Source organism: Staurois parvus, unplaced genomic scaffold, assembly GCF_062004578.1.
Source record: "Staurois parvus isolate SC_StPar_1 unplaced genomic scaffold, SC_StPar_1.0 ptg001581l, whole genome shotgun sequence".
NCBI classification, from domain to species: Eukaryota; Metazoa; Chordata; class Amphibia; order Anura; family Ranidae; genus Staurois; species Staurois parvus.
The window spans coordinates 51,900-77,500 of NW_028319377.1; the positions used below are offsets into that span (position 1 = coordinate 51,900).

At 49.8% G+C, this 25,601-nt stretch overlaps 1 protein-coding gene across 1 annotated transcript in view; it reads right to left on the reverse strand.

Annotated features, from left to right (window-relative positions):
- Positions 1-451: 451 nt before the first annotated feature.
- LONP2 (lon peptidase 2, peroxisomal) overlaps positions 452-25,601 on the reverse strand; it is a 153,578-nt gene continuing 128,428 nt past the window's right edge. The window contains exons 12-15 of the mRNA XM_089662888.1: positions 18,251-18,393; positions 11,831-12,038; positions 10,328-10,518; positions 452-2,575 (exon numbers count right to left, since the gene is read on the reverse strand). Of these exons, the coding sequence (XP_089519014.1) occupies positions 2,354-2,575; positions 10,328-10,518; positions 11,831-12,038; positions 18,251-18,393 (764 nt within the window). The 3' untranslated portion in view covers positions 452-2,353. The remainder of the gene's footprint in view (positions 2,576-10,327; positions 10,519-11,830; positions 12,039-18,250; positions 18,394-25,601) is intronic.

The window sequence follows — 25,601 nt, forward strand, 5'->3', positions numbered from 1 at the left end:
GCGCCCTCTTTTCCTTTTATGTGACTTGTGCTGTTGCCTGGTCAGTGTCGACATCAGGAAAGAGGCGGAGTCGAGACTTAATTTATTCACAGTAATGGGGGGGGGGGGGGGTAATTTTCTTCAAAAACGAAACCATGTTTCATGTTACACCCATATTTAACATGTAGCATGCAACATGGTCAGTCCGTTTTTCTCCGCCCTAAAACTGCTGCCCCCCCCACAGCCTCTTCATTCATTCAGAGAGATTATTGAATGGAAAAAAAACAACAAAACAAGTCCATCCTCCATGGCGGTACAGGCACTGTAGTGTGGTGGCATCCTGCACTTGTAGTCCATCGATACTTCCGTAACTGAAGGTCCATAATGAGGTAAATCAACTGCTGTTCACAGAGAAAACAAATCATAACGAGATGTAGATTTTAATCACGGAACAAAAAAAACAAAAAACAACTAAAGTCGTAAATTTATTTTTTATTTGAAATAATTATTTGTCCTTGTTTCTCCTCTGAGCCATCAACATGTAATTAATGAGTACATAATACACAGGACCAGAGCCGACCATTATTATTATCAGTACTTTTCCTGAACTGATTACATTTCACTTCCAGGTAATGTGCAAATTAAACATTCATTTTTCACTCTTGAAATGTTAGGCAGATAATTTAGTGCTTCATTTCTTTAATAATTTCTTTCTGGAAATTAAAGGAGACATTTAGCCAAATGTGTTGGACATCAGAGCGTCTTAAAAGTAGAATTCCAGTTTTAATTTCACTTTAAATATAGTTAGTGCGGGCCAAGCTGGCCCATTACAGAGCGTTGCGGCCACTGTGTGGGCTGTCATGGGCTGTAGTAGCATTAGTTATACAGTAAGCGGCGCTGTGTTCTGGGAGCGGTACAGCCTGTCTGATGATCTCTGCCAATCAGAAGCCTTTTATCCATGACTATAAGGCTGCTTCTGATTGGCCGAGGTGGACAGGCGAGGTCACAATTTCCACTCCAGCCAATGACAGGAAGTCTTGTATTCATAATTCATGTGTGATAAAAATACAAGGCTTCTCCTGATTGGCAGTGAATCACTCAGCCCAAACTGCCAGTAACTGCAGCGGCAGCATGCGGAAGTGAACGGTACTGCTGCCAGAACATGGCGCCACTTACTGTACATAGCCAATTCTACTACAGCCAACACAGCGGCGGCATCATTTTATAATGGAAATAGATAGTTTGGGCCGGCTTGTGTAGAGCCAGTCCTGGCCGTTACTTGCAGTGTCCCCGATATTAAGATTTCCCCTCAGTGGCGTCCCGAGGCAGGTGCGGGGGGTGCGGTCCGCATCGGGTGACACCAGACCCGCACCACAAAAAGATAAGTTGTAAAGCAAGCCGATGATCCCCACAGGATGGATCCGATCCATTATGCTCCCCAATGCTCAGATCCGATCCATCCTGCAGGGATCATCAGCTTTCTTTACAACTTACCTTTTCTTGGAGCGGGTCCGGTGTCACCCCATGTAGGTTGCATGCCGACAATCCTGTGGGGTGACACTGGTGTAGTGGCAAGATGTGTTTCCCATGTAGATGTCTCCTCTGAAGCAACTGCGCATGTCCCGGTTTCAGGCACGATCAATCGATGATAGAAAAACTGCTATCATCAATTGATTGTGCCTGAAACCGGGACATGCGCAGTTGCTTCAGGGGGGACATATCCACATGGGAGACACATATTGCCGCTCAATCCGAACCCGCTCCAAGAAAAGGTAAGTTGTAAAGAAAGCTGATGATCCCCGCAGAATGGAGCGATCCATTACGCTCCATCCGCAGATCCGATCCATTCTGCGGGGATCGTCGGAGGGGGTGTCACCAAGTGTTACCGCACCGGGTGACACCAACCCTAGGGATGCCTCTGCCCTCACTACTTATCCTGGTGACCACACAGGAAAATCTTCCCCATGTCTCAGATCAGGGGTCTCCAAACTATGGCTCTCCAGCTGTTGAAGTACTACAAGTCCCATCATGCCTCTGGGAGTCTTGCCTGTGGATGTCAGAGTCTTGCGAGGCCTCATGGGACTTGCAGTTCCTCAACACCTGGAGGGCCGTAGTTTGGGGAGTCCCAAATCCTGACAGAGGTTCAACAAAAACAAAAAACTTGGGCGGGATCCGGCTTTAAGAGCATTTCTTAGTAGATGTTTTGTGGGTGGAGCTAAGGATAGGCCCTGCCCAGGTGATAACTTTTCTCTTTTCCACCTACAACTCAACCAATAGCAGCCCTGCATACAAAAAAAAAAAACCAAGGTGCAATCTGCAGCAGAACCATGATAGGAGATACGGCCACCATGTACAGAGAGAGATGGAGGTGGTATCACAGTTTGCTGTTCAGCAGCTCCGGTCCGCTCTTCAGAGAGAATCCGCCATCAAACGCCGCGTTCAGGACCTCATCCAGGGCGGTCGCTAATATAAAATCCAGATCCCTTCTGACGTTGACTGGAATCTCTTCTAGATCCTTCTCGTTCCTCTGTGGAATGATCACCCGCTTCAGTCCCGCTCTGTGTGCCGCCAGGACTTTGTCTTTAATGCCGCCGACCTGGAAGAAGAGGTTAGATGAGAACCGAGCCCAGGACAGGTTCCCTGTGATGACCCGGATGGAGAGTATCCATGGACTACACCACATGGGTGGGATGAGGACAACTAAGCCAGGGGTCTCCACACAAACCAAGGGCCAGGTAACTGTCCTTTGGACTCTATGGGGGCTGGACTGTGGCCAGTGGGAGTAGAAAATGCCCCAATGTCAGTGGGAGGAATGGTGCCCCGTCACTGGTGTCAGTGGGAGGAATGGTGCCTCGTCACTGGTGTCAGTGGGAGGAATGGTGCTCCATCATTGGCGTCAGCGAGAAGAATAGTGCCCAGTCATTGGGAGGAATAGTGCCCCATTATTGGTGTCAGTGGGAAGAATGGTGCCCCGTCACAGGTGTCAGTGGGAGGAATAGTGCCCCGTCGTTGTCAGTGAGAGCAATAGTGCCCCATCATTGGTGTCAGTGGGAGCAATAGTGCCACGTCATTGGTGTTAGTGGGAAGAATAGTGCCCAGTCATTGGGAGGAATAGTGCCCCATTATTGGTGTCAGTGGGAGGAATAGTGTCCCATCATTGGTATCAGTGCAAGGAATAGTGCCCCATCATTGGTATCAGTGGGAGGAATAGTATCCCATCATTGGTGTCAATGGGAGGAATAGTGCCCAGTCATTGGTGTCAGTGGGAGGAATAGTGCCCCATCATTGGTGTCAGTGGGAGGAATAGTGCCCCATCATGGTGTCAGTGGGAGGAATAGTGCCCCGTCAGTGGGAGGAACAGTGCCTGTCACTGGTGTCAGTGGGAAGAATAGTGCCCAGTCATTGGGAGGAATAGTGCCCCATTATTGGTGTCAGTGGGAGGAATAGTGCCCCATCATTGGTGTCAGTGGGAGGAATAGTGCCCCATCATTGGTGTCAGTGGGAGGAATAGTGTCCCATCATTGGTATCAGTGGGAGGAATAGTGCCCCATCATTGGTGTCAGTGGGAGGAATAGTGCCCCGTCATTGGTGTCAGTGGGAGGAATAGTGCCCCGTCATTGGTGTCAGTGGGAGGAATAGTGCCCCATCATTGGTGTCAGTGGGAGGAATAGTGCCCCATCAGTGGGAGGAATAGTGCCCCATTATTGGTGTCAGGGGGAGGAATAGTGCCCCATCATTGGTGTCAGTGGGAGGAATAGTGTCCCATCATTGGTATCAGTGGGAGGAATAGTGCCCCATCATTGGTGTCAGTAGGAGGAATAGTGCCCCATCATTGGTATCAGTGGGAGGAATAGTGTCCCATCATTGGTGTCAGTGGGAGGAATAGTGCCCCGTCACTGGTGTCAGTGGTAAGAATAGTGCCCCATCATTGGTGTCAGTGGGAGGAATAGTGCCCCATCATTGGTGTCAGTGGGAGGAATACTGCCCTATCATTGGTGTCAGTGGGAGGAATAGTGCCCCATCATTGGTGTCAGTGGGATCATCGGTTCCCAGTACGGTTGCAATTTCCAGTGCGGGCGTCGTGCCATTAGAACGAATGGCACCCGACTGCGGGTCCACATTCCTCTGCGGGTGGTGCGGTTGCACAGATTTTCATGTGGATCCACAGCAGCACCACCCACACAGATGTGAATTGAGCCTTAATCCTGACAATCGCTGCCAGAGCCGTTGTTACATTTTTTGCACAAGTTTGAAAAAAATAATTTTTGGCCTGAAGATGGCACAAAACCTCCCAAACATGATACATTTTTCTGAAAGCAGACACCATAGAGAATAAAATAGCGGTATATCCAATTTTTTATGTCACGCGATATTACCGCAAAGGTCTAAGAAACGTAAAAGTTCAGTAAAAAAACAAATCAAAGTGAATTTTAGGTCAAATGCAATAAATTACCCCAAATTTGGTAAAATATAAGAGAATATGCAGAGTAGATAGATACCCAACATGTCAAATCTTACATTTGCGTGCGTCTATGAAATGGCGACAAACTTCAGTACTCTGTATTTCTATAGGCGACGCTTCAAAGGCCCCGTACAGGTCATCAGTTTAGTGTGACGGAGGAGGTCTGCTGCTAGAATCATTGCTCTCACTCCGGTGTGAGTGGCGATATCTAACGTGTATCACAATTGACGTTTTCATGCATAGGCGCCCCTGATGAGTGCTGTTACGTTTGTAAGTGCATATATGGGGGGCCTCAATAAATTTTTTTATTGGGGGGATGGTACGTGCTTGGGTGTAACTTTATTTTTTTTGCAATAGAGAAAAAACATTTTTTTGCTTCACTTTTTTTTTTTTGACAAAGTCCTCTATGTGATGATTTTTAGGTGACAGGTTCTCTTTAACCTCTTGGCGCCGGCCAAACGCAAATGTGTGTCCTCCTGGCGTTTGGGCCTAGACGCCAAGCAGCCGCACATTTGCGTTCTATTAAAAAAAAATGTACTGAGAGCGCGCGCCCTGCTCGCTCCCAGCGCACACATTCGGTGCTCACAGAAAGGTCCCGATCTCCTCTTTCAATCGGGACCTTTCCCGATCATGTGACCGCTGTGACAGCGAATCACGGCGGTCACATGACCCTAAAATCCTGCCCCGCCTCCTGGCTTCTGGAACCCTTAAAGGGCTGGGAGGCACCAGCGCCAAGGGGTTAATGAGACATGCAGGGTCCAAAGATCCCCAATGTCTCCTCTGGGCTCCACTGGATGTAATGCATTGTAGATCACATTGGAATACATTCCTTCCCGGCTAGAAAAGTGACAGTTGTGACCCGGAAGTGATGTCATACACGTCGCTTTCTGGGTCACAGCAAGAAGGGGAGGAGAGCGGATGTGTGCTTGCCCTCCTCCTTCTCCTGCACCCACCATGTCGGCCCCGGGCCTGCAGATAGGCAAGCAAAGCCTGGAAGCATGCGTGGGGAGGGGGGGGGTGTTGGCATCATTAACGGGGGTAGCAATTAGGCGTCAACGCAGCCAACCGCTTCCACCTGTCTGTTTTATACACAATCCCCCCCCCCTCACTGGAATGTGTCTACAATCCCCCCCGCTGTCAGGTCCGTACGATGTGGCAGCAAAAGGGTTAAAAACTGTACAGCCAGTAGTCTCGTGAAAATGACAGTTGAGGAAACAATAGTCTGCATCTGATGGCTGGGTTTGTGCAGAACAGGCAGTCGTCACATCGGAAACTTTGCTTTGTGTTCGAAGTCGTATTATTGAGGTAGACGGCAGCACCCTCTTCTGCAGCACAGTACAAATTGATGACATATGGGGCTGTAATAACAAGGCCAATTACATGAAATACTGGCAGCGAAGAAGATTCCCAAAAGAGTTGACAATGTGATGGCAGAAAGCAGAGATGATGGAGGCGAGGAAGATTTGGCAGCGGTAGTTGTGGTGAAATGAGGATAGACGTCTTCCTGTGAGGATTCCTTTTTGCGGTACATTTGAATCATACAGGCTGATGGAACGCCGAAGGGAGTTTGGAGAAAAGAATAAAACAGCCGCACTGACACAAGAGACGTTCTGCAGGCGCGAGAGCCACCAAATATCCGATCGGCTGCAAAGTTTTCTGAGATGCTTTGACAAAGGGGGCCATACTTAGTCTATGGCTCCAATGACACCATACAGAAGCCATTCTCAACCCGAGTTCCTTCAGGGGTGGCTAGGGGGTTCCATGCGCTGTTTGCTGACCAATCTCCCATCTGATACTGCCTGCTTAGTTCTAGGTCCAACAACACTTGGCATAGGTTCCAGGTCCAACAACATTTGGCTTAGTTGCAGGTCCAACAACACTTGGCTTAGTTGCAGGTCCAACAACACTTGGCTTAGTTCCAGGTCCAACAACACTTGGCTTAGTTGCAGGTCCAACAACACTTGGCTTAGTTGCAGGTCCAACAACATTTGGCTTAGTTCCAGGTCCAACAACACTTGGCTTAGTTCCAGGTCCAACAACACTTGGCTTAGTTGCAGGTCCAACAACACTTGGCTTAGTTGCAGGTCCAACAACACTTGGCTTAGTTGCAGGTCCAACAACACTTGGCTTAGTTGCAGGTCCAACAACACTTGGCTTAGTTCTAGGTCCAACAACACTTGGCTGAGCTGCAGGTCCAACAACACTTGGCTTAGTTCTAGGTCCAACAACACTTGGCTGAGCTGCAGGTCCAACAACACTTGGCTTAGTTCTAGGTCCAACAACACTTGGCTTAGTTGCAGGTCCAACAACACTTGGCTTAGTTGCAGGTCCGACAACACTTGGCTTAGTTGCAGGTCCAAAAACACTTGGCTTAGCTGTAGGTCCAACAACACTTGGCTTAGCTGTAGGTCCAACAACACTTGGCTTAGTTCCAGGATGAACAACACTTGGCTTAGTTCCAGGATGAACAACACTTGGCTTAGTTCTAGGTCCAACAACACTTGGCTTAATTCCAGATCTAACAACACTTGGCCATGTGAGTGCCATGACTATAGCGGTGTCCATCTGATCCCCCCCTGTAAGGGGGGCATTTTTTGCATTTACCACCACCAATGTAAATGGCGTTTTCCCAATGGACTAATCTTTCCAGGGGGTCCCTGAGACCTGAAAATTATTTCCAGGGTTCCTCTGGGGTGAAGAGGTTAGGACAGGCTGCAATAGAGACTAGACCTTATCTACATTGGCTCATTGTAACCAAGCAGACCACTTCAGCCCCAGTGATGTTCCGGTACGTTGGATGGGTACAACCGGGAAGATGCTTGCAGCTACAGGCATCATCCTGGTATCTTTTTTTTGCCAGAGATGGACTTGTTTTTATATAAAAGTGATCCTAGCAGCTAATTAAACGCTGGATCACTTTTACAGGCGGCGGAAGGAGGTACCACCTTTCTGCCCCCCTCCCGGGCTCTCTTGTCCCACTGGGAAGCCCATGGACTGCAGCCAGCAGTTCCACCGGCTGACCATAGAGATGACAGAGGATTGAAAACTTCCCGATCATCTCTTTGGTCCAAGAAACCAGAAGCAACGAGTATTTTGTCACTTTAGGTTTTGCCGCCATTACTGGCTTTGGAAAACATCGGATCAAACCAATCTCGGTTTTAAGTGCAGAGGAGAGATCTGGGGTCTAATGAACCCCAGATCTCTCAGTAAAGAGGACCTGTCACTGCCCATGTTGTACATCCCCTGTGATAGCAATAAAGTTGATCAAAAAGAAATGTAAAGAGATAATGTAAAAAAAAATGTAAAAAATGAAATAATAAAAAAATGTTTTACACGCCTCCCCAGACCCCCCTGCTTGTGCACACATACGCAACCAGCAATCGCACCACACGAAGTATCACCGCAAACATCAGATTGAGAGCAATAATTCTAGCACCAGACCTCCTGTGTAACTCTATACTGGTCACCTGTAAAGGCTTTTAAAACGTCGACTTTGGAGAATTTAACCCTTTCCAGTCCGGACACTTTCCCCCCCTTCCAGTCCGGACACTTTCCCCCCCTTCCAGTCAGGACACTTTCCCCCCTTCCAGTCCGGACACTTTCCCCCCCTTCCAGTCCGGACACTTTCCCTCCTTCCAGTCCGGACACTTTCCCCCCCTTCCAGTCCGGACACTTTCACCCCCTTCCGGTCCGGACACTTTCCCCCCCTTCCAGTCCGGACACTTTCACCCCCTTTCGGTCCGGACACTTTCCCCCCCTTCCAGTCCGGACACTTTCACCCCCTTTCGGTCTGGACACTTTCCCGCCCTTCCGGTCTGGACACTTTCCCGCCCTTCCGGTCTGGACACTTTCCCGCCCTTCCGGTCTGGACACTTTCCCCCCCTTCCGGTCCGGACACTTTCCCCCCCTTCCAGTCCGGACACTTTCCCCCCCTTCCGGTCCGGACACTTTCCCCCCCTTCCGGTCCGGACACTTTCACCCCCTTCCAGTCCGGACACTTTCACCCCCTTGCAGTCCAGACACTTTCACCCCCTTCCAGTACGAACACTTCCCCCCCTTCCAGTCCGGACACTTTCCCCCCCTTCCAGTCCGGACACTTTCCCCCCCCCCTTCCAGTACAGACACTTTCCCCCCCCCCTTCCAGTCCGGACACTTTCCCCCCCCTTCCAGTACGAACAGTTCCCCCCCTTCCAGTCCGGACACTTTCACCCCTTCCAGTCCGGACACTTTCCCCCCCTTCCAGTCCGGACACTTTCACCCCCTTCCCCCCCAGGCCAATTTTCAGCTTTCAGCGCTATCACACTTTGAATGACAATTGCGCGGTCATGCAGCACTGTACCCATATGAATTGTTTAGCATTTTTTTGAGACAGATACAACTTTATTTTGGTGGTATTTATTCACCACTGGGATTTTTATTTTTTTGCTATATAAATGAAAAAATCCAAACTTTTTTTCAAAAAAGTGTTTTTCTTATAAAATTTTATATTATTTATGTTTTTATTTTTACATACTATCACCCTAACAGTACAGTGTCACCATGGTGACACTGTACTACGTTTGGGGGGTGATGAAGATTTATTTTTTTTACACTGATTGCTTTTACACCCATAAAGGCTATAAAAGCAATCATTTCTCCTTCTCTCTGGCTGCATTCTTGCAGCCATTGAGAAATACTGTGTGAGCTGTGATTGGTCACAGCTTGTCACATGCTACAAGGCTGTTGTGAATGGCCCTGTACCATGTGATCTCAGTGATCATTCACAGATTTCACACGTAGTAAGCAATGATGTCAGAAGCAGGGGTGGACTGACCATTTGGAAACTCGGGCACTGCCCGAGGGCCCGGGGTCAGTAGGGGGCCCCATGAGATGCCCCTGGTACCTTTTTCATAGGCTTTTTTGAGTTTGGGCAAGGACACAGGGGCCCCATGATCCCCTATTGCCCGGGGGCCCCATGAGTTGTTAGTCCGCCCCTGGTCAGAAGTGACATCTTGCTTACGACTCTGCATGTGATCACTGATTGGCCAATCAGTGATCACGTGTGGGACCTCACACAGAGTTCCCATACAACGATTGGTGTTCCACTGTGTCTGGATGACACAGCGGGCACCGGATCACGGAGCTGTGCGCTTCCAGGCCACCCGCCCCTGCACTACTTCTGTCCAGCCGTTTATATACATGGGCCGGACGGAAAGTGGTTAATGTACACTTTGTTCCCCGTGCCATGAAGCGCAATTTTAAAGTGTGACATGTTTGGTATCTATTTACTTGACGTAATATCTTTTATATTATGCCAACAAATGGGTATTATATTGTGTGCACTAAAATTCCCAAAAGTGTTTTTTTTTCTCCAAAATATGTGCGTTTGAAAAACATCTGTGCAAATACTGCGTGACCTAAAAATTGCAACATCCACCATTTTATTCTCCAGCGCTTCTGGTTGAAAAATACATCATGTTTTGGGGTTTTAAATAATTTTCTTGGAAAAAAAGTGCAGATTTTTACATACATGTGAGAAGTGTCACAATAGGCCTGGTCTTAGTTCCCGGTCAAGCTGATCTGACTTTGAAATCGCGCGACTTCATGAAGCCCCACGATTTCAAAGTCAGATTTCATTCCGACTTGTGAGACATCCGCGGCTTGCAAGATACAGACATCTATGGAAGTCGCATCTGGAGTCACTATAGAAATTGGTGTGGCTCCGACCAAACAGGAGCCGCACCGATGTGACCGCTTACATTGCGAGCAATAGGGTGCGACTTGCCATGCGATTTGATTGGGCACCTAAAGTGGTTATGAACTGAAAATGACAATGTGAACCTGGTTGGGGCAGTTTTAGGCTCTGATGAAGGAATACCCCCCTCTCCCCCCCGGCGTGCGACTTACAGGTAAGACGAGTCCCCTCAATGTGATCTCTCCTGTCATGGCAACATCTGAAGACACCAGTCTGCCGCTAAAGAGCGAGGCGAGGCAGGTTACTATGGCAACGCCCGCAGACGGACCATCCTTTGTGACGGCCCCAGCTGGAAAGTGCAGATGAATGTCGGTGTTGTCAAGGAGATCAAAGCTGCCAGACGCTGCAAGAGAAGAGGATGCGGTGGTCATGTCACAGGCGCAGCGTCTGCGGAGTCCGTGTGCTGCACGGCTCGGACATACAAACTTCAAAAAGAAAAAAATATTTTGCCAACCATTGCACATAATAAAATGGTCATGGGGGGGGGGGGGGGTAGGTAGGGAGTCTCTCACCCCCTCGTACTAGTAGTAGCACAGTCTGGTGGTGTTCCACCCTCTCCCAGTCTCTTACCCCCTCGTACTTGCAGTAGCACAGTCTGGTGGTGTTCCACCCTCTCCCAGTCTCTCACCCCCTCGTACTAGCAGTAGCACAGTCTGGTGGTGTTCCACCCTCTCCCAGTCTCTCACCCCCTCTTACTAGCAGTAGCATAGTCTGGTGGTGTTCCACCCTCTCCCAGTATCTCACTCCCTTATACTAGCAGTAGGCAATCTGGTGGTGTTCCACCCTCTCCCAGTCTCTCACCCCCTCATACTAGCAGTAGCACAGTCTGGGAGAGGGTGGAACACCACCAGATGGCCTACTGCTAGTATGAGGGAGTGAGATACTGGGAGAGGGTGGAACACCACCAGACTGTGCTACTGCTAGTACGAGGGGGTGAGAGACTGGGAGAGGGTGGAACACCACCAGACTGTGCTACTGTTAGTATGAGGGGGTGAGAGACTGGGAGAGGGTGGAACACCACCAGACTGTACTACTTTTAGTATGAGGGGGTGAGAGACTGGGAGAGGGTGGAACACCACAGACTGTGCTACTGTTAGTATGAGGGGGTGAGAGACTGGGAGAGGGTGGAACACCACCAGTCTCTCACCCCCTCATACTAACAGTAGCACAGTCTGTGGTGTTCCACCCTCTCCCAGTCTCTCATCCCCTTGTACTAGCGGTAGCATAATCTGGTGGTGTTCCACCCTCTCCCAGTCTCTCACCCCCTCATACTAACAGTAGCACAGTCTGGTGGTGTTCCACCCTCTCCCAGTCTCTCACTCCCTCATACTAGCAGTAGGCAATCTGGTGGTGTTCCACCCTCTCCCAGTCTCTCACCCCCTCATACTAACAGTAGCACAGTCTGGTGGTGTTCCACCCTCTCCCAGTCTCTCACTCCCTCATACTAGCAGTAGGCAATCTGGTGGTGTTCCACCCACTCCCAGTCTCTCATCCCCTCGTACTAGCGGTAGCATAATCTGGTGGTGTTCCACCCTCTCCCAGTCTCTCACCCCCTCATACTAGCAGTAGCATAATCCGGTGGTGTTCCACCCTCTCCCAGTCACTGCTTTCTGGATTAGGCACAAGACATCATAAGCCACAAGGTTCCTGCTTACCATTGGTCAGCTGATACTTCTTAGCGTTGCTGCGAAGCCAGCTGATGGCAAGATGAGCCGACTCCTTCATGACGTCGCCCAGCTGCCCAGTGAGGGTAAGCTGCCCTTCCCCGTCCATACGGCTGGCCTCCACGAACATGATCTCTCCTCCCAGCGGAGTCCAGGCCAGTCCAATGGCCACACCGGGCTGGTTCAGCCTCTCAAACACCTACAGGATGGACAAAGCCCCACAATGAAACAGGAGGGTAATGGCCAAGTCATTTCACTGCTACAGAAGTGGAAGCGTAGCCCTTGGCTCACATATGCTGATGGGTTCTAATTATTCATGTTCGGCTTCTGCAAATAATACCTTCCCACCCGCCTGCATGACACCAGAACATCTGGGCCTTTGTCTGCAGTCGGGGGTGAGGAATCATTAGGCGCAGGATTGGGTCCATAAAATCCTTTCGGTCAATGAGGGTCCTGTACTCCAGAAGCCTTGCAGCGGACTTCCTAGCCAACGGTTGGGGTGATTATTAAGAATTTCCTTGAGTGAAGGACAAAGGGGTGGGAGATGTCAAACAATTTTCCTGGTAAGTTAATGCAAATAAGCCTTCTTAAAGGGAACTTCCTCTTTGCCTCTAAAGATGATTATTTACTTCAGAGAAAAAAAAAAAAAGCAGCATTGTGTGGGACAGATACCTCAACGATGGAAAGGCCAGTAGACTGCCTTGGCTGAGGTGAAATCCAGTAGAGTTCTTCAAGGGAACGTCTCATCATTTATAGGTTATATGTAAGAGATCAACTTACAGAAGTTGTAACCCTCAAACAAGAACAAAGCACATCCCTCTATAGTGTGTACTTGTCTCAGTCCAGAGCACTAAGTGTCATTTCTGTCCGCTGCCTCCTTCCTCTGCTATCAGCATGAGTCATGTGTATGTACCTACAGACCTCCCCAGGTCCAAAATTAATATTGAAAAGAATAGTCGTTGCCAACCTCAGGCATAAAATATGAGCAAAGCATATCCCTCTATAGTGTGTACTTGTCTCAGTCCAGAGCACTAAGTGTCATTTCTGTCCGCTGCCTCCTTCCTCTGCTATCAGCATGAGTCATGTTTATGTACCTACAGACCTCCCAGGTCCAAAATTAAATATTTAGCAGAATTAAATCCATTGTCAACCTCAGACATAAAATATGAGCAAAGCACATCCCTCTATAGTGTGTACTGGTCTCAATCCAGAGCACTGAGTGTCATTTGTGTCCGCTGCCTCTTTCCTCTGCTATCAGCATGAGTCATGTGTATGTACCTACAGATCCAAAATTAATATTGAAAAGAATAGTCGTTGTCAACCCAGACATAAAATATGAGCAAAGCAAATCCCTCTATAGTGTGTACTTGTCTCAGTCCAGAACACTATGGGGTTGATTTACTAAATCTGGAGAGTGTAAAATCAGGAGCAGCTGTGCATGGCGACCAATCAGCTTCTAACTTCTGCTTGTTCAGGTAAGCTTTGACAAAACCTGGAAGCTGATTGGTTCTTATGCAGAGCTGCATCAGATTTTGCACTCTCCAGTTTTAGTAAATCAACCCCCATGTGTCAATTTCTGTCCACTGCCTCCTTCCTGATATCACCATGAGTCACTTCTCACACGTTTTCCTGACACCAAGAAAAAAAAGGTTACAGGGAGGGAATGCTAGCACACAGCCTGTGACTGGCAGCCTCAGCCTCTGTTCCTGTGTGAAGGGGGGCGTGTCTCTTCCCTCCAATCAGCTCTCAGAGCTCTCCTCACTGAGCTCTGTAGTGTGTCATTTCAGCTCTCCGCCTCCTGTTTTCTAAAAGCCGAGACAAGCTTTATAAATTCTGGACTTTGAACGGCTGTAGAGAAAAGAAGGCTGCAGATAAACAGGGACAACTAATGTAGGAGGATTTGTTTCATCTCTGTGCAGCACCTGACCGGGTATATGGAGGGTTTACATTGCACCCACGTTGAAGCCCAGTTCTTCAGCTATTGTATTTTATTTGACTTTAGCAGTTCTGCACCAGTGCAAGTAAAGAACGCAGCTCTTGCTGCAATGCTGACATCTTCTCCGGAGCTGTCCCCCACAAGGACACCTCTCTGCCCTGTAATGCTTGACTTCTTGATGACATCCAGCTGTGAATGCAGGGTGCTCAGGCCCCGCCCCCCGAGGGGTGCTCCATCAAGGCAGCCCGCACCATGCGGACATCCTCACATCTGCAACACTCCACATTATGGAGGGCTGTCCAGCACCAAGGAAGAGGTGAAGAACACACAAGGAGACAATTTATAAATGGAGTGGGTGGGGTTATATTGCCATGCATTGGGGGCGGCCTTAGCTAGGTTTTTTTCTGCCAGTGTCCAATCACCTGAAGGTAGCCTACATATAACCCATGACACCCATAGAGAAAAAGGGTAACAGGCAAGGACCTCTAGCACACAGCCTGTGACTGACAGCCTCTGTTCCTGTGAGCTGTGTGAAGGGGGGCGTGTCTCTTCCCTCCAATCTGCTCTCAGAGCTCTCCTCACTGAGCTTTGCAGTGTCATTTCAGCTCTCCGCCTCCTGTTTTCTGAAAGCTGAGACAAGCTTTATAAAGTCTCGACTTTGAACAGCTGAAGAGAAAAGAAGAGCTGAAGATCAGACAAGGAGACAATTTAAAAATGGAGTGGGTGGGGTTATATTAGCATGCATTGGGGGCGGCCCTAGCTAAGTTTTTTTCTGCCAGTGTCCAATCACCTGAAGGTAGCCTACATATAACGTGCGGCTTACGGCATTTACCAGCATTAGAGCGTTTTTACAGCTAAAAAACTCCTCTAGTTCTGGGTTTATTTCCAGCCAAAAATCGTCCCAGTCAAAAAACGTTGATTCCCATCTATGTGTGTATGGACACCGAGGATAACATGCTGGGGGGGTTTATTGGCTGTAGAAAAAACCGTCAAAAGCCAAAAACAGCCGCTGTAAAACCGTCCCGTGTGCGCGAGGACTTACACGGGTCGAATTCAGAAAGAATTTTCTTTCGAAAATCTCTCCTAAGAATTTTCGTTCTAATTTCGCACCATTAGTGGGTCACAGAAATGGCCGATTTTCGTGCGACCATCGAATTTGAGTGTTGGAAATTTTTCGAGAAACGAACGAATTTTTAATCAATGATTGGTGAACCGTGCAAGAAATATAAAGCTGTGACCTGGAAAGAAAGGAAAATTCTTGGCCACGAAAATTCTTTTCTGTAGCAACACGAGGAGACATTGAAGGCTTTGTTGGTTGAATTCGGAAATCAACGGTGGCGCCATTGGATTACAAAACGCACAAAATTTCCGGTTTCTAAAGAAAATTTGTTTGGAATTCATTTTCGTGTGACTGTCAAATTTGATTGATCGGGTGTGCTGGAAATTATTTGAAAAATGAACGAATTTTGAATCATTGATGGGAGAACCGTGCGGGAAATATAAAGCTGTGACCTGGAAAGAAAATTCTTTTCTGTAGCAACTATGGGCAGCACAGCGGCTAAAGGGTTAGCACTTCCGCCTGGCAGTACTGGGGTCACTGGTTAAAATCCCAACCATGGCACCACCTGCCTGGAGTTTGCATGTTCTCCCTGTGCCTGAGTGGGTTTCCTCTGGGTACTCCGGTTTCCTCCTACACTCCAAAGACATGCTGGTAGGTGAATTGGCTCCTGTCTAAATTGGCCCTAGTATGTGTATGTATGAATGTGAGTTAGGGACCTTAGATTGTACGCCCCTTGAGGGTTAGGGATTAGATTGTACGCCCCTTGAGGGTTAGGGATTAGATTGTACGCCCCTTGAGGGTAGGGCCCTTAGATTGTACGCCCCTTGAGGGTTAGGGCCCTTAGATTGTACGCCCCTTGAAGGTTAGGGACCTTAGATTGTACCCCCCTTGAGGGTTAGGGACCTTAGATTCTACGCCCCTTGAGGGTCAGGGACCTTAGATTGTACACCCCTTGAGGGTCAGGGACCTTAGATTGTACACCCCTTGAGGGTTAGGGACCTTAGATTGTACGCCCCTTGAGGGTCAGGGACCTTAGATTCTACGCCCCTTGAGGGTCAGGGACCTTAGATTCTACGCCCCTTGAGGGTTAGGGACCTTAGATTGTACGCCCCTTGAGGGTCAGGGACCTTAGATTGTACACCCCTTGAGGGTTAGGGACCTTAGATTGTACACCCCTTGAGGGTTAGGGACTGATGTGAATGTACAATATATATGTAAAGTGCTGCGTACATTGATGGCGATATATAAGTACCTGAAATAAATAATAAATAACATGAGGAGACATTGAAGGATTGGTTGGTTGAATCTGGAAATCAATGGTGGCGCCATCGCGCACAGAATTTCCGATTTTCTAAAGAACATTCGTTCGGAATGTGACCCGTGTATGGAAGTGATCCATGGCTATAAGTGAAAAACTCATAAAATGTATCAAAAATTAAAACCAAATGACAAAAGCAAAAAAAAAAAGTGGAATGTATTTTGGTTACACAAAGCAGTATAATATATGAAGTATAATATATACGGGGACTACGGCTTTACAGGCTCCACCAGCCACCCAATCAGTGCCGAGCCAGCGGATGTGAAGATTTTCCAGCACAGAAAGGCAGAGCCCGCCCGTCCATTCATCTTCCCTCCGCTGTCAGTGTATCCGCTCGCTCCATTGTTCTCCTGCAACAAGTCAACACTGGAGTCCCCTGTCATGTGGCAGAACAACAATATCATCCCTGCAGGCGGCGGCGGTGGTGGTGGGAGGGGTTCCCCTATAATAGGCCCCCCCAGAGTCAGGGTACAAAGGACGCTTGTTTCGGATGCAGTTCTGTACTCCTTAATCCGCTTAGCACTTTCACTCATCATGGTGTCGGATACAATAATTCTTCCAGGTGTCACACCACGTAGCATCAACCCCCCCCCCCCCCCCCACCGATGCACCGCATTGTCTGCACCGCAAGAGGCCAGACGCAGAGTGCCAGCCACAGGCCTTCTGGGAGCTGGCTGGCATAATAGCTGAGAATTCTCCTGGGACGACCCCCCCTCCCCCCCCCCCCGGGAATTTGGAATCGCACAAACCTGATAGGATACCTTTAGCGCTCTAACAGATGAGATAACAACCGCAGGCTTTAGGAACGCACAGAACGTCATGCGCTGCCCATTAGCAAATGTGCGTCGGTGCCATTATTAATGGCTTCCCTGTAAATGAGTGCGTTCCACGTGCGCCAACCTGCACCATGCGGCTCGGTGTGGTGCGTTTTTTGTGGAATGGTCACGGGCTTCTTTTCCGCATTTCTCACGTGTAGGGCTGCCGATGCACAGAAACGTGTCCGTGCTTGTAGGTGTGAACCGAGCCGTAAAGATGAATTGCAGGGATTTAGCGACTTGGTAAAAAGCGCAGGCACACCGAGTCAAGTCCAAGGAGGGGCATGAGATCTCCTGAACATATCTCTGTTATTAATATTGGACAGGTTTACGTAAACCGGCGTTTTTGGACCTTTTTTGACACAGAAGTGTAGCACGCACCCGTACTCTGCACTCTATACGTAGCGCACCCCCGTACTCTGCACTCTATACGTAGCGCACTCCCGTACTCTGCACTGTATACGCAGCGCACCCCCGTACTCTGCACTGTATACGCAGCGCACCCCCGTACTCTGCACTCTGTACGTAGCGCACCCCCGTACTCTGCACTGTATACGTAGCGCACCCCCATACTCTGCACTGTATGCGTAGCGCACCCCCGTACTCTGCACTGTATACATAGCGCACCCCTGTACTCTGCATTCTATACGTAGCGCACCCCCGTACTCTGCACTCTATACGTAGCGCACCCCCGTACTCTGCACTCTATACATAGCGCACCCCCGTACTCTGCACTCTATACATAGCGCACCCCCGTACTCTGCACTCTATACGTAGCGCACCCCCGTATTCTGCACTCTATACGTAGCGCACCCCCGTACTCTGCACTCTATACGTAGCGCACCCCCGTACTCTGATCGTAGTTGAGTTCCTGAACCTATTTTCCAAGAAGAAAAAATCTGCGATGGTATATATACTGGAATTTACGCAGCTTTAGACGCTACACTGTAATGGCGGTGATCAGCAACTTAGAGCGGGACTGCGACAGGGTGGCGGGCAGTCTGGTGCTAACAATCTGGCAGAGTATTACGATTCTAAGAACTGGATGGACAGCAATACAAGCCCTTTGGCAGCTCCCTTATTTTATGTATATTTATCCATTTGTCTGGAGTTCGATCCTTAATGAACAAACCGATCATTCCGCATCAGACCGCTCACACACGCTCGCCCCCCAATATCTGCGGTCAGTTTTAGTCTCAGGTGAAGGGAAAGGTCAACCAATTAGCTCTATAAAAAAAAAAATAGTCACTGCAGATGGTGCAATTTCTCGTTGGTCCTTTACCTCAATCTCGTATTTTGGTGCTCCGAGGATATCTTTCAGTGCGTGACGGTCAATCAGTATTGGCATTTCAGGCGGGAGGGTCAAGTCTGCGGGGTCACCGATGTCCCGAGCTCTGGAGTCCTCCGCCAGGCTGGCTTTGCTCTCTGCGATAAGAAAGTCACAAGGGATTAGAGGGAGCGAATGTGCAGTGACACCGACATGAAATGGAGATAAATGGCCTCTTCAGCCAGCAGACCCCCCCCCTCCTGTAATGAGCAGGATAAGATGCTCATCTGCGTCCCGCCATTGACCCCGAGCGACCCCATCTCCAAATTACATTCAATGTGCGCAGATAATGAGAGATTGAACCGGGACAGACGGGAGGTCCATCAAATACTGATCCCCGGCTGCATCTTCCACAAGGACTTAAAGCGGAACGCCACCCAAAAAGGGGAAGTTCTGCTTTAAAGCCCCATCCCCCGCTGCCCGTGAGGAATTGGCACCTTTGGGGAGCGGGTACCCGATTTTGACAGGTACCCCAAGGGAGAAATGTCACCGGAACACCAAAGTACTCCAATATGGGGCCAAACTTTTATTAAGCAGTCATATAGTAAATGGATCATGGGTTCGATTCCCGACCATGGCGCTTCCTGCATGGAGTTTGCATGTTCTCCCTGTGCTTGTGTGGGTTTCCTCTGGGCGCTCCAGTTTCCTCCCACACTCCAAAGACATGCTGGTAGGTTAATTGGCTCCTGTCTAAATTGTCCCTAGTATGTGTATGTATGAATGTGAGTTAGGGACCTTAGATTGTACGCCCCCTGAGGGTTAGGGACCTTAGATTGTACGCCCCTTGAGGGTGAGGGACCTTAGATTGTACGCCCCCTGAGGGTTAGGGACTTTAGATTGTACACCCCCTGAGGGTTAGGGACCTTAGATTGTACACCCCTTGAGGGTTAGGGACCTTAGATTGTACGCCCCTTGAGGGTGAGGGACCTTAGATTGTACGCCCCCTGAGGGTTAGGGACTTTAGATTGTACACCCCCTGAGGGTTAGGGACCTTAGATTGTACACCCCCTGAGGGTTAGGGACCTTAGATTGTACACCCCTTGAGGGTTAGGGACCTTAGATTGTACACCCCTTGAGGGTTAGGGACCTTAGATTGTACGCCCCTTGAGGGTTAGGGACCTTAGATTGTACGCCCCTGAGGGTTAGGGACCTTAGATTGTACGCCCCCTGAGGGTTAGGGACCTTAGATTGTACGCCCCTTGAGGGTTAGGGACCTTAGATTGTACGCCCCTTGAGGGTTAGGGACCTTAGATTGTACGCCCCTTGAGGGTTAGGGACCTTAGATTGTACGCCCCCTGAGGGTTAGGGACCTTAGATTGTACACCCCCTGAGGGTTAGGAACCTTAGATTGTACGCCCCTGAGGGTTAGGGACCTTAGATTGTACGCCCCTTGAGGGTTAGGGACCTTAGATTGTACCCCCCTGAGGGTTAGGGACCTTAGATTGTATGCCCCTTGAGGGTTAGGGACCTTAGATTGTACACCCCTTGAGGGTTAGGGACTGATGTGAATGTACAATATATATGTAAAGTGCTGCTTAAATTGACGGCGCAATATAAGTACCTAAAATAAATAAATATAGTTACAGCAAGAGCAACGTTTCAGAGACCTATTTTCCGTCACGTGCCTGATGAAGAGGTCCTGCGGGACTCCGAAACGTTGTTCTTGCTGTAACTATATTTATTTCAGGTACTTATATATCGCCGTCAATGTACGCAGCACTTTACATATATATTGTACATTCACATCAGTCCCTGACCCTCAAGGGGCGTACAATCTAAGGTCCCTAACCCTCAAGGGGTGTACAATCTAAGGTCCCTAACCCTCAAGGGGCGTACAATCTAAGGTCCCTAACCCTCAAGGGGTGTACAATCTAAGGTCCCTAACCCTCAAGGGGTGTACAATCTAAGGTCCCTAACTCACATTCATACATACACATACTAGGGCCAATGTAGACAGGAGCCAATTATAAGCTACCTGCATGTCTTTGGAGTGTGGGAGGTAACCGGAGTACCTGGAGGAAACCCACACAGGTACAGAGAGAACATGCAAACTCCAGGCAGGTGATCCCATGGTTGGGATTCGAACCAACGACCCGAGCACTGCCAGGCGAAGTGCGAACCATTTAGCCGCTGTGCTGCCCAATGATTGCTTATTAAAAGTTTGGACCCATATTGGAGTACTTTGGTGTGCCGGTGACACTTCTCCCTTCTAATGCCCCTCGGCTCCAGCTGATGGTCACTGCACAGCACCCACCTACATGTATAGCCACTCTCTGATGAAGGAACGGGTGAGTTGGGGTTTTCGAAATGTGTTTGACAGGTACCCGCCCCCACTCCCGCTGCAACCGCCTAGGCTAGGGGTTCTCCAAACTTTCTAAGCAAAGGGACAGTTTAATGTCCTTCAGTTTTTAGGGGGGTCGGACTGGAGCCATTGGTTGTAGAAAAGGTCCCAACGTCAGTGGGGTAAAAAATGCCCCATCTTTGATGTCAGTGTAAGGAATAGTGCCCCATTCTTTGTTCCTCATCATGGGTGTCATTGGGCCCCATTTTTGGTGTCACTGGAAGGAATTGTACCCCATGGTTGGGCCCCATTGTTGGTGTCATTGGGAGAAATGGTACCCCTTCATTGGGGTCAGGGGAGGGAATTTCGTTCCATTGTTGGTATCAGTGGATGAAATAGTGCCCCAGAGGCCGGATAAAAGCAAGCAAAGGGCCACAGTTTGGAGACCACTGGTCTAAGCGATCGGAAGCGGAAGCTCTCTCCCCCCTCTCCGTAGTCTTCTGGGACATGTGACATAGTTGGTGTCAGTGGGAAGAATAGTGTTCCTTTGTTGGTGTCAGTGGGAGGAATAGTGTCCCATCGTTGGTGTCAGCGGGAGGAATATGGCCAGTGGTTGGAATATTGCCCCATTGTTGGGTCAGTGGAAAGAATAGTGTCCCATTGTTGGTGTCAATGGGTGGAACAGTGGTCCATTGTTGGTGTCAGTGAGAGGAATAGTGCCCCAATATAGGTGTCAGTGGGAGAAATAGTGTACCTTCCTTGGTGTCAGTGAGAGAAATAGTGTCCCATCATTGGTGCCAGTGGAAAGAATAGTGTCCCATCAATGGTGTCAGTGGAAGGAATAGCTTCCCATCGTTGGTGTCAGTGGAAGGAATGGTGTCACATTGTTGGTGTCAGTGGGAGGAATAGTGTTCCATTGTTGGTGTCAGTGGGAGAAATAGAGTCTCATTGTTGGAGTTAGTGGGAGGAATAGGGTCCCATCCTTGGTGTCAGTGGAAGGAATGGTGTCCCGTTGTTGGTGTCAGTGGAAGGAATGGTGTCCCATTGTTGGTGTCAGTGGGAGGAATAGGGTCCCATCCTTGGTGTCAGTGGAAGGAATGGTGTCCTATTGTTGGTGTCAGTGGGAGGAATAGGGCCCCATCATTGGTGTTAGTGGGAGGAATAGTGCCCCATCATTGGTGTCAGTGGGAGGAATAGTGCCCCATCATTGGTGTCAGTGGGAGGAATAGTGTCCCATCATTGGTGTTAGTGGGAGGGATTACATCCCATTGTTAATATCAGTGGGGAGAATAGTGCCTCCAGGGCAGAGTAAATGCAAGCAAAGGGTGCATCTGGCCCCCGGACTTCTGTTTGGAGACCGCTGACATGATCCCTGTAGAGAAGAGTGGCACTCTCTGCGGACGGACACTTCTAGGCCGGCACTCTCTGCGGACGGACACTTCTAGGCCGGTACTCTCTGCGGACGGACACTTCTAGGCCGGCACTCTCTGCGGACGGACACTTCTAGGCCGGCACTCTCTGCGGACGGACACTTCTAGGCCGGCACATTCTGCGGACGGACACTTCTAGGCCGGCACTCTCTGCGGACGGACACTTCTAGGCCGGCACATTCTGCGGACGGACACTTCTAGGCCGGCACTCTCTACGGACGGACACTTCTAGGCCGGTACTCTCTGCGGACGGACACTTCTAGGCCGGCACTCTCTGCGGACGGACACTTCTAGGCTGGCACTCTCTGCGGACGGACACTTCTAGGCCGGCACTCTCTGCGGACGGACACTTCTAGGCCGGCACTCTCTGCGGACGGACACTTCTAGGCCGGTTAAAAGGCAGGAAAATTGGTGAAGAAATAGAATGATGAGTAGCGGAGAACAATGCAGCGCCTGGCTATTGCCGTATTGATTGGACAGCCCCAGAGATGAACGCTCAGAATGCGGCTCTTTGTATACGACGGCTCCTCGGGATCCTGGAAGACGTATCACTCGAGGATAGACAATACAATTAAAGGTCCAGGAATGACTATACTCGGCCAGCAGCTCATTAATTCTCTCCACTCTCTGCCGGTGACGGGGAGTAAATCTAATAGTGGAGACGGGGAAATGATATTAGCCAGGAATTTATTGTAATGAAGCTAGGACATTATCACCGGGGACCATCGGCAGAGCTCGGGGTGGACAACGATTTATGTCAACCCTTCCTGCTGGGAGACGATTGGCAGGCGGGTACGGCGGGTCTGAGACAGTCTGTACTGCAAATGTTGAGTGATCAATACGGCAGCTGTGGCTTGGGGAGAAAATAACCCGATAAAACTTCAATTATCTTCAGCTTCCGCCTAGATACGTACCGAGAGAGACATGACAGATCGCTGTGACCTCCAAAGACTGAACACTCCTGACAGCCGGATCAAGACGCAACCCTTTATGTGTGCAGAGCCAGGCCAACAGAACGTGCTATAAATATTTGAGGACGGTGTTCCTCAACCTTTTTTCAGAGTCTTGGCAACCTTTAAAAGTATGAAAGATCTCGAGGAATCCCACAATGTAAACATGTAAATGTTGCTTATTAATGGGAAACCTGAGCCTGGAACAATGTACACGACCATCTTGATGAGCTAACTTCACATAGGAGGTCCCCGCCGTCGCATCAGAGGTCCCCGCTATCACATCAGAGGTCCCCTCCGTCGCATCAGAGGTCCCCCCTATCGCATCAGAGGTCCCCTCCATCTCATCAGAGGTCCCCCCTATCGCATCAGAGGTCCCCTCCATCGCATTAGAGGTCACCCCCATCAAATCAGAGGTCCCCTCTATCACATCAGAGGTCCCCTCCATTGCATCTGAGGTCCCTCCTATCGCATCAGAGGTCCCCTCCATCTCATCAGAGGTCCCAGCTATCGCATCAGAGGTCCCCTCCATCGCATTAGAGGTCACCCCCATCAAATCAGAGGTCTCCTCCATCACATCAGAGGTCCCCTCCATTGCATCTAAGGTCCCCCCATCGCATCAGAGGTCCCCCCTATCGCATCAGAGGTCCCCACACATCGCATCTGAGGTCCCCCCTATCGCATCAGAGGTCCCCCCTATCGCATCAGAGGTCCCCTCCATTGCATTAGAGGTCCCCCCCATCAAATCAGAGGTCTCCTCCATCACATCAGAGATGCCCCCCACCGCATCAGAGGTCCCCTCCATCACATCTGAGGTCCCTCCTATCGCATCTAAGGTCCCCCCTATCGCATCAGAGGTCCCCTCCATCGCATCTGAGGTCCCCACACATCACATCTGAGGTCCCCACTATCGCATCAGAGGTCCCCTCCATCTCATCAGAGGTCCCCTCCATCTCATCAGAGGTCCCCCCTATCGCATCAGAGGTCCCCCCTATCGCATCAGAGGTTCCCTCCATCACATTAGAGGTCACCTCCATCAAATCAGAGGTCTCATCCATCGCATCAGAGGTCCCCCCCATCAAATCAGAGGTCTCCTCCATCACATCAGAAATGCCCCCCATCGCATCTGAGGTCCCCACACATCGCATCTGAGGTCCCCACACATCGCATCTGAGGTCCCCCTATCACATCAGAGGTCCCTCCGTCGCATCAGAGGTTCCCCCTATTGCATCAGAGGTCCCCCTCCATCGCATCAGAGGTCCCCTTCCATCGCATTAGAGGTCCCCCTCCATCTAATAAGAGGCCCCCCCAATCGCATCAGAGACCCGCCAATCGCATCAGAGTCCCCACCAATCGCATCAGAGACCCCGCAATTGTATCAGAGACCCCCTCAATCTCATCAGAGGTCTCTCCATCAACTCCTTCCAATGACACCAACGAAAGGGTACAATTCCTCCCACTGATGTCAGGATCTTTCTACTCCCAGTGGCCACAGTCCGGGCCCCCTAAAGTTTGAAGAACAATAAACTGGCCCTTTGTTTAGAATGTTTGGAGACCCCTGATCTACATGAATGTGGGCAAATAATAAATCCAGATGACTCGCCAATCATGTCTAATAAACATCCTAGAAATGGTAGATAAGGAAGAAGCTCCATAAGCCCAGCTGTCCACAGACATATAGGAACAAGTCTCAGCCCCGAGAATAAACCCCCATATTACCGCCCCTCCTGGTGATTCTTCACATACTTTATCACCTTCTGCTAATGGAAAAGCCATGCAGTACTTCACAGTATATTATTGGAGGACTTTCCGCTTCCTTCCGCCCCCCTTGCTACAACTAGAGTCCCTATCCTGCTTTCACTGCCTTGCTTCCCAATGTTTTCTCTGTAAACCATGAGCACATTTGTTGCTGTAAAAGCCCAGGTGTTGGATTTGCTTCGAAGGCAAATGTTTCCTTGCAGAGCTTCCACCCGCTGTATGTTCACCCGCTGTATGTTCACCCGCTGTATGTTCACCCACTGTATGTTCACCCACTCAGGGCCATTTGTTGGGGCCGTAGAGGGAGTTCAGGAAACATATGAAAATAATGAAGAGATCCGTCAGATTCAGATTTCTTGTTAAAGGTCCAGAGAGATGTTCTACAAAAACATGGTGGACTGCGTGCTGAGGGTGCGGTGAAAGCCTGAATACCACCTATCTCACAGTTGTGGGTGGATGCGGCAGGAGGACGACACAGTTGTGGGTGGAAACAGCAGGAGGAGGACACAGTTGTGGGTGGACGCGGCAGGAGGACACAGTTGTGGGTGGACGCGGCAGGAGGACACAGTTGTGGGTGGACGCGGCAGGAGGACACAGTTGTGGGTGGACGCGGCAGGAGGACACAGTTGTGGGTGGACGCGGCAGGAGGACACAGTTGTGGGTGGACGCGGCAGGAGGACACAGCTGTGGGTGGATGCGGCAGGAGGACACAGCTGTGGGTGGATGCGGCAGGAGGACACAGCTGTGGGTGGACACGGCAAGAGGAGGACACAGTTGTGGGTGGACACGGCAAGAGGACGACACAGTTGTGCGTGGACACGGCAGGAGGAGGACACAGTTGTGGGTGGACACGGCAGGAGGACACAGCTGTGGGTGGACAAGGCAAG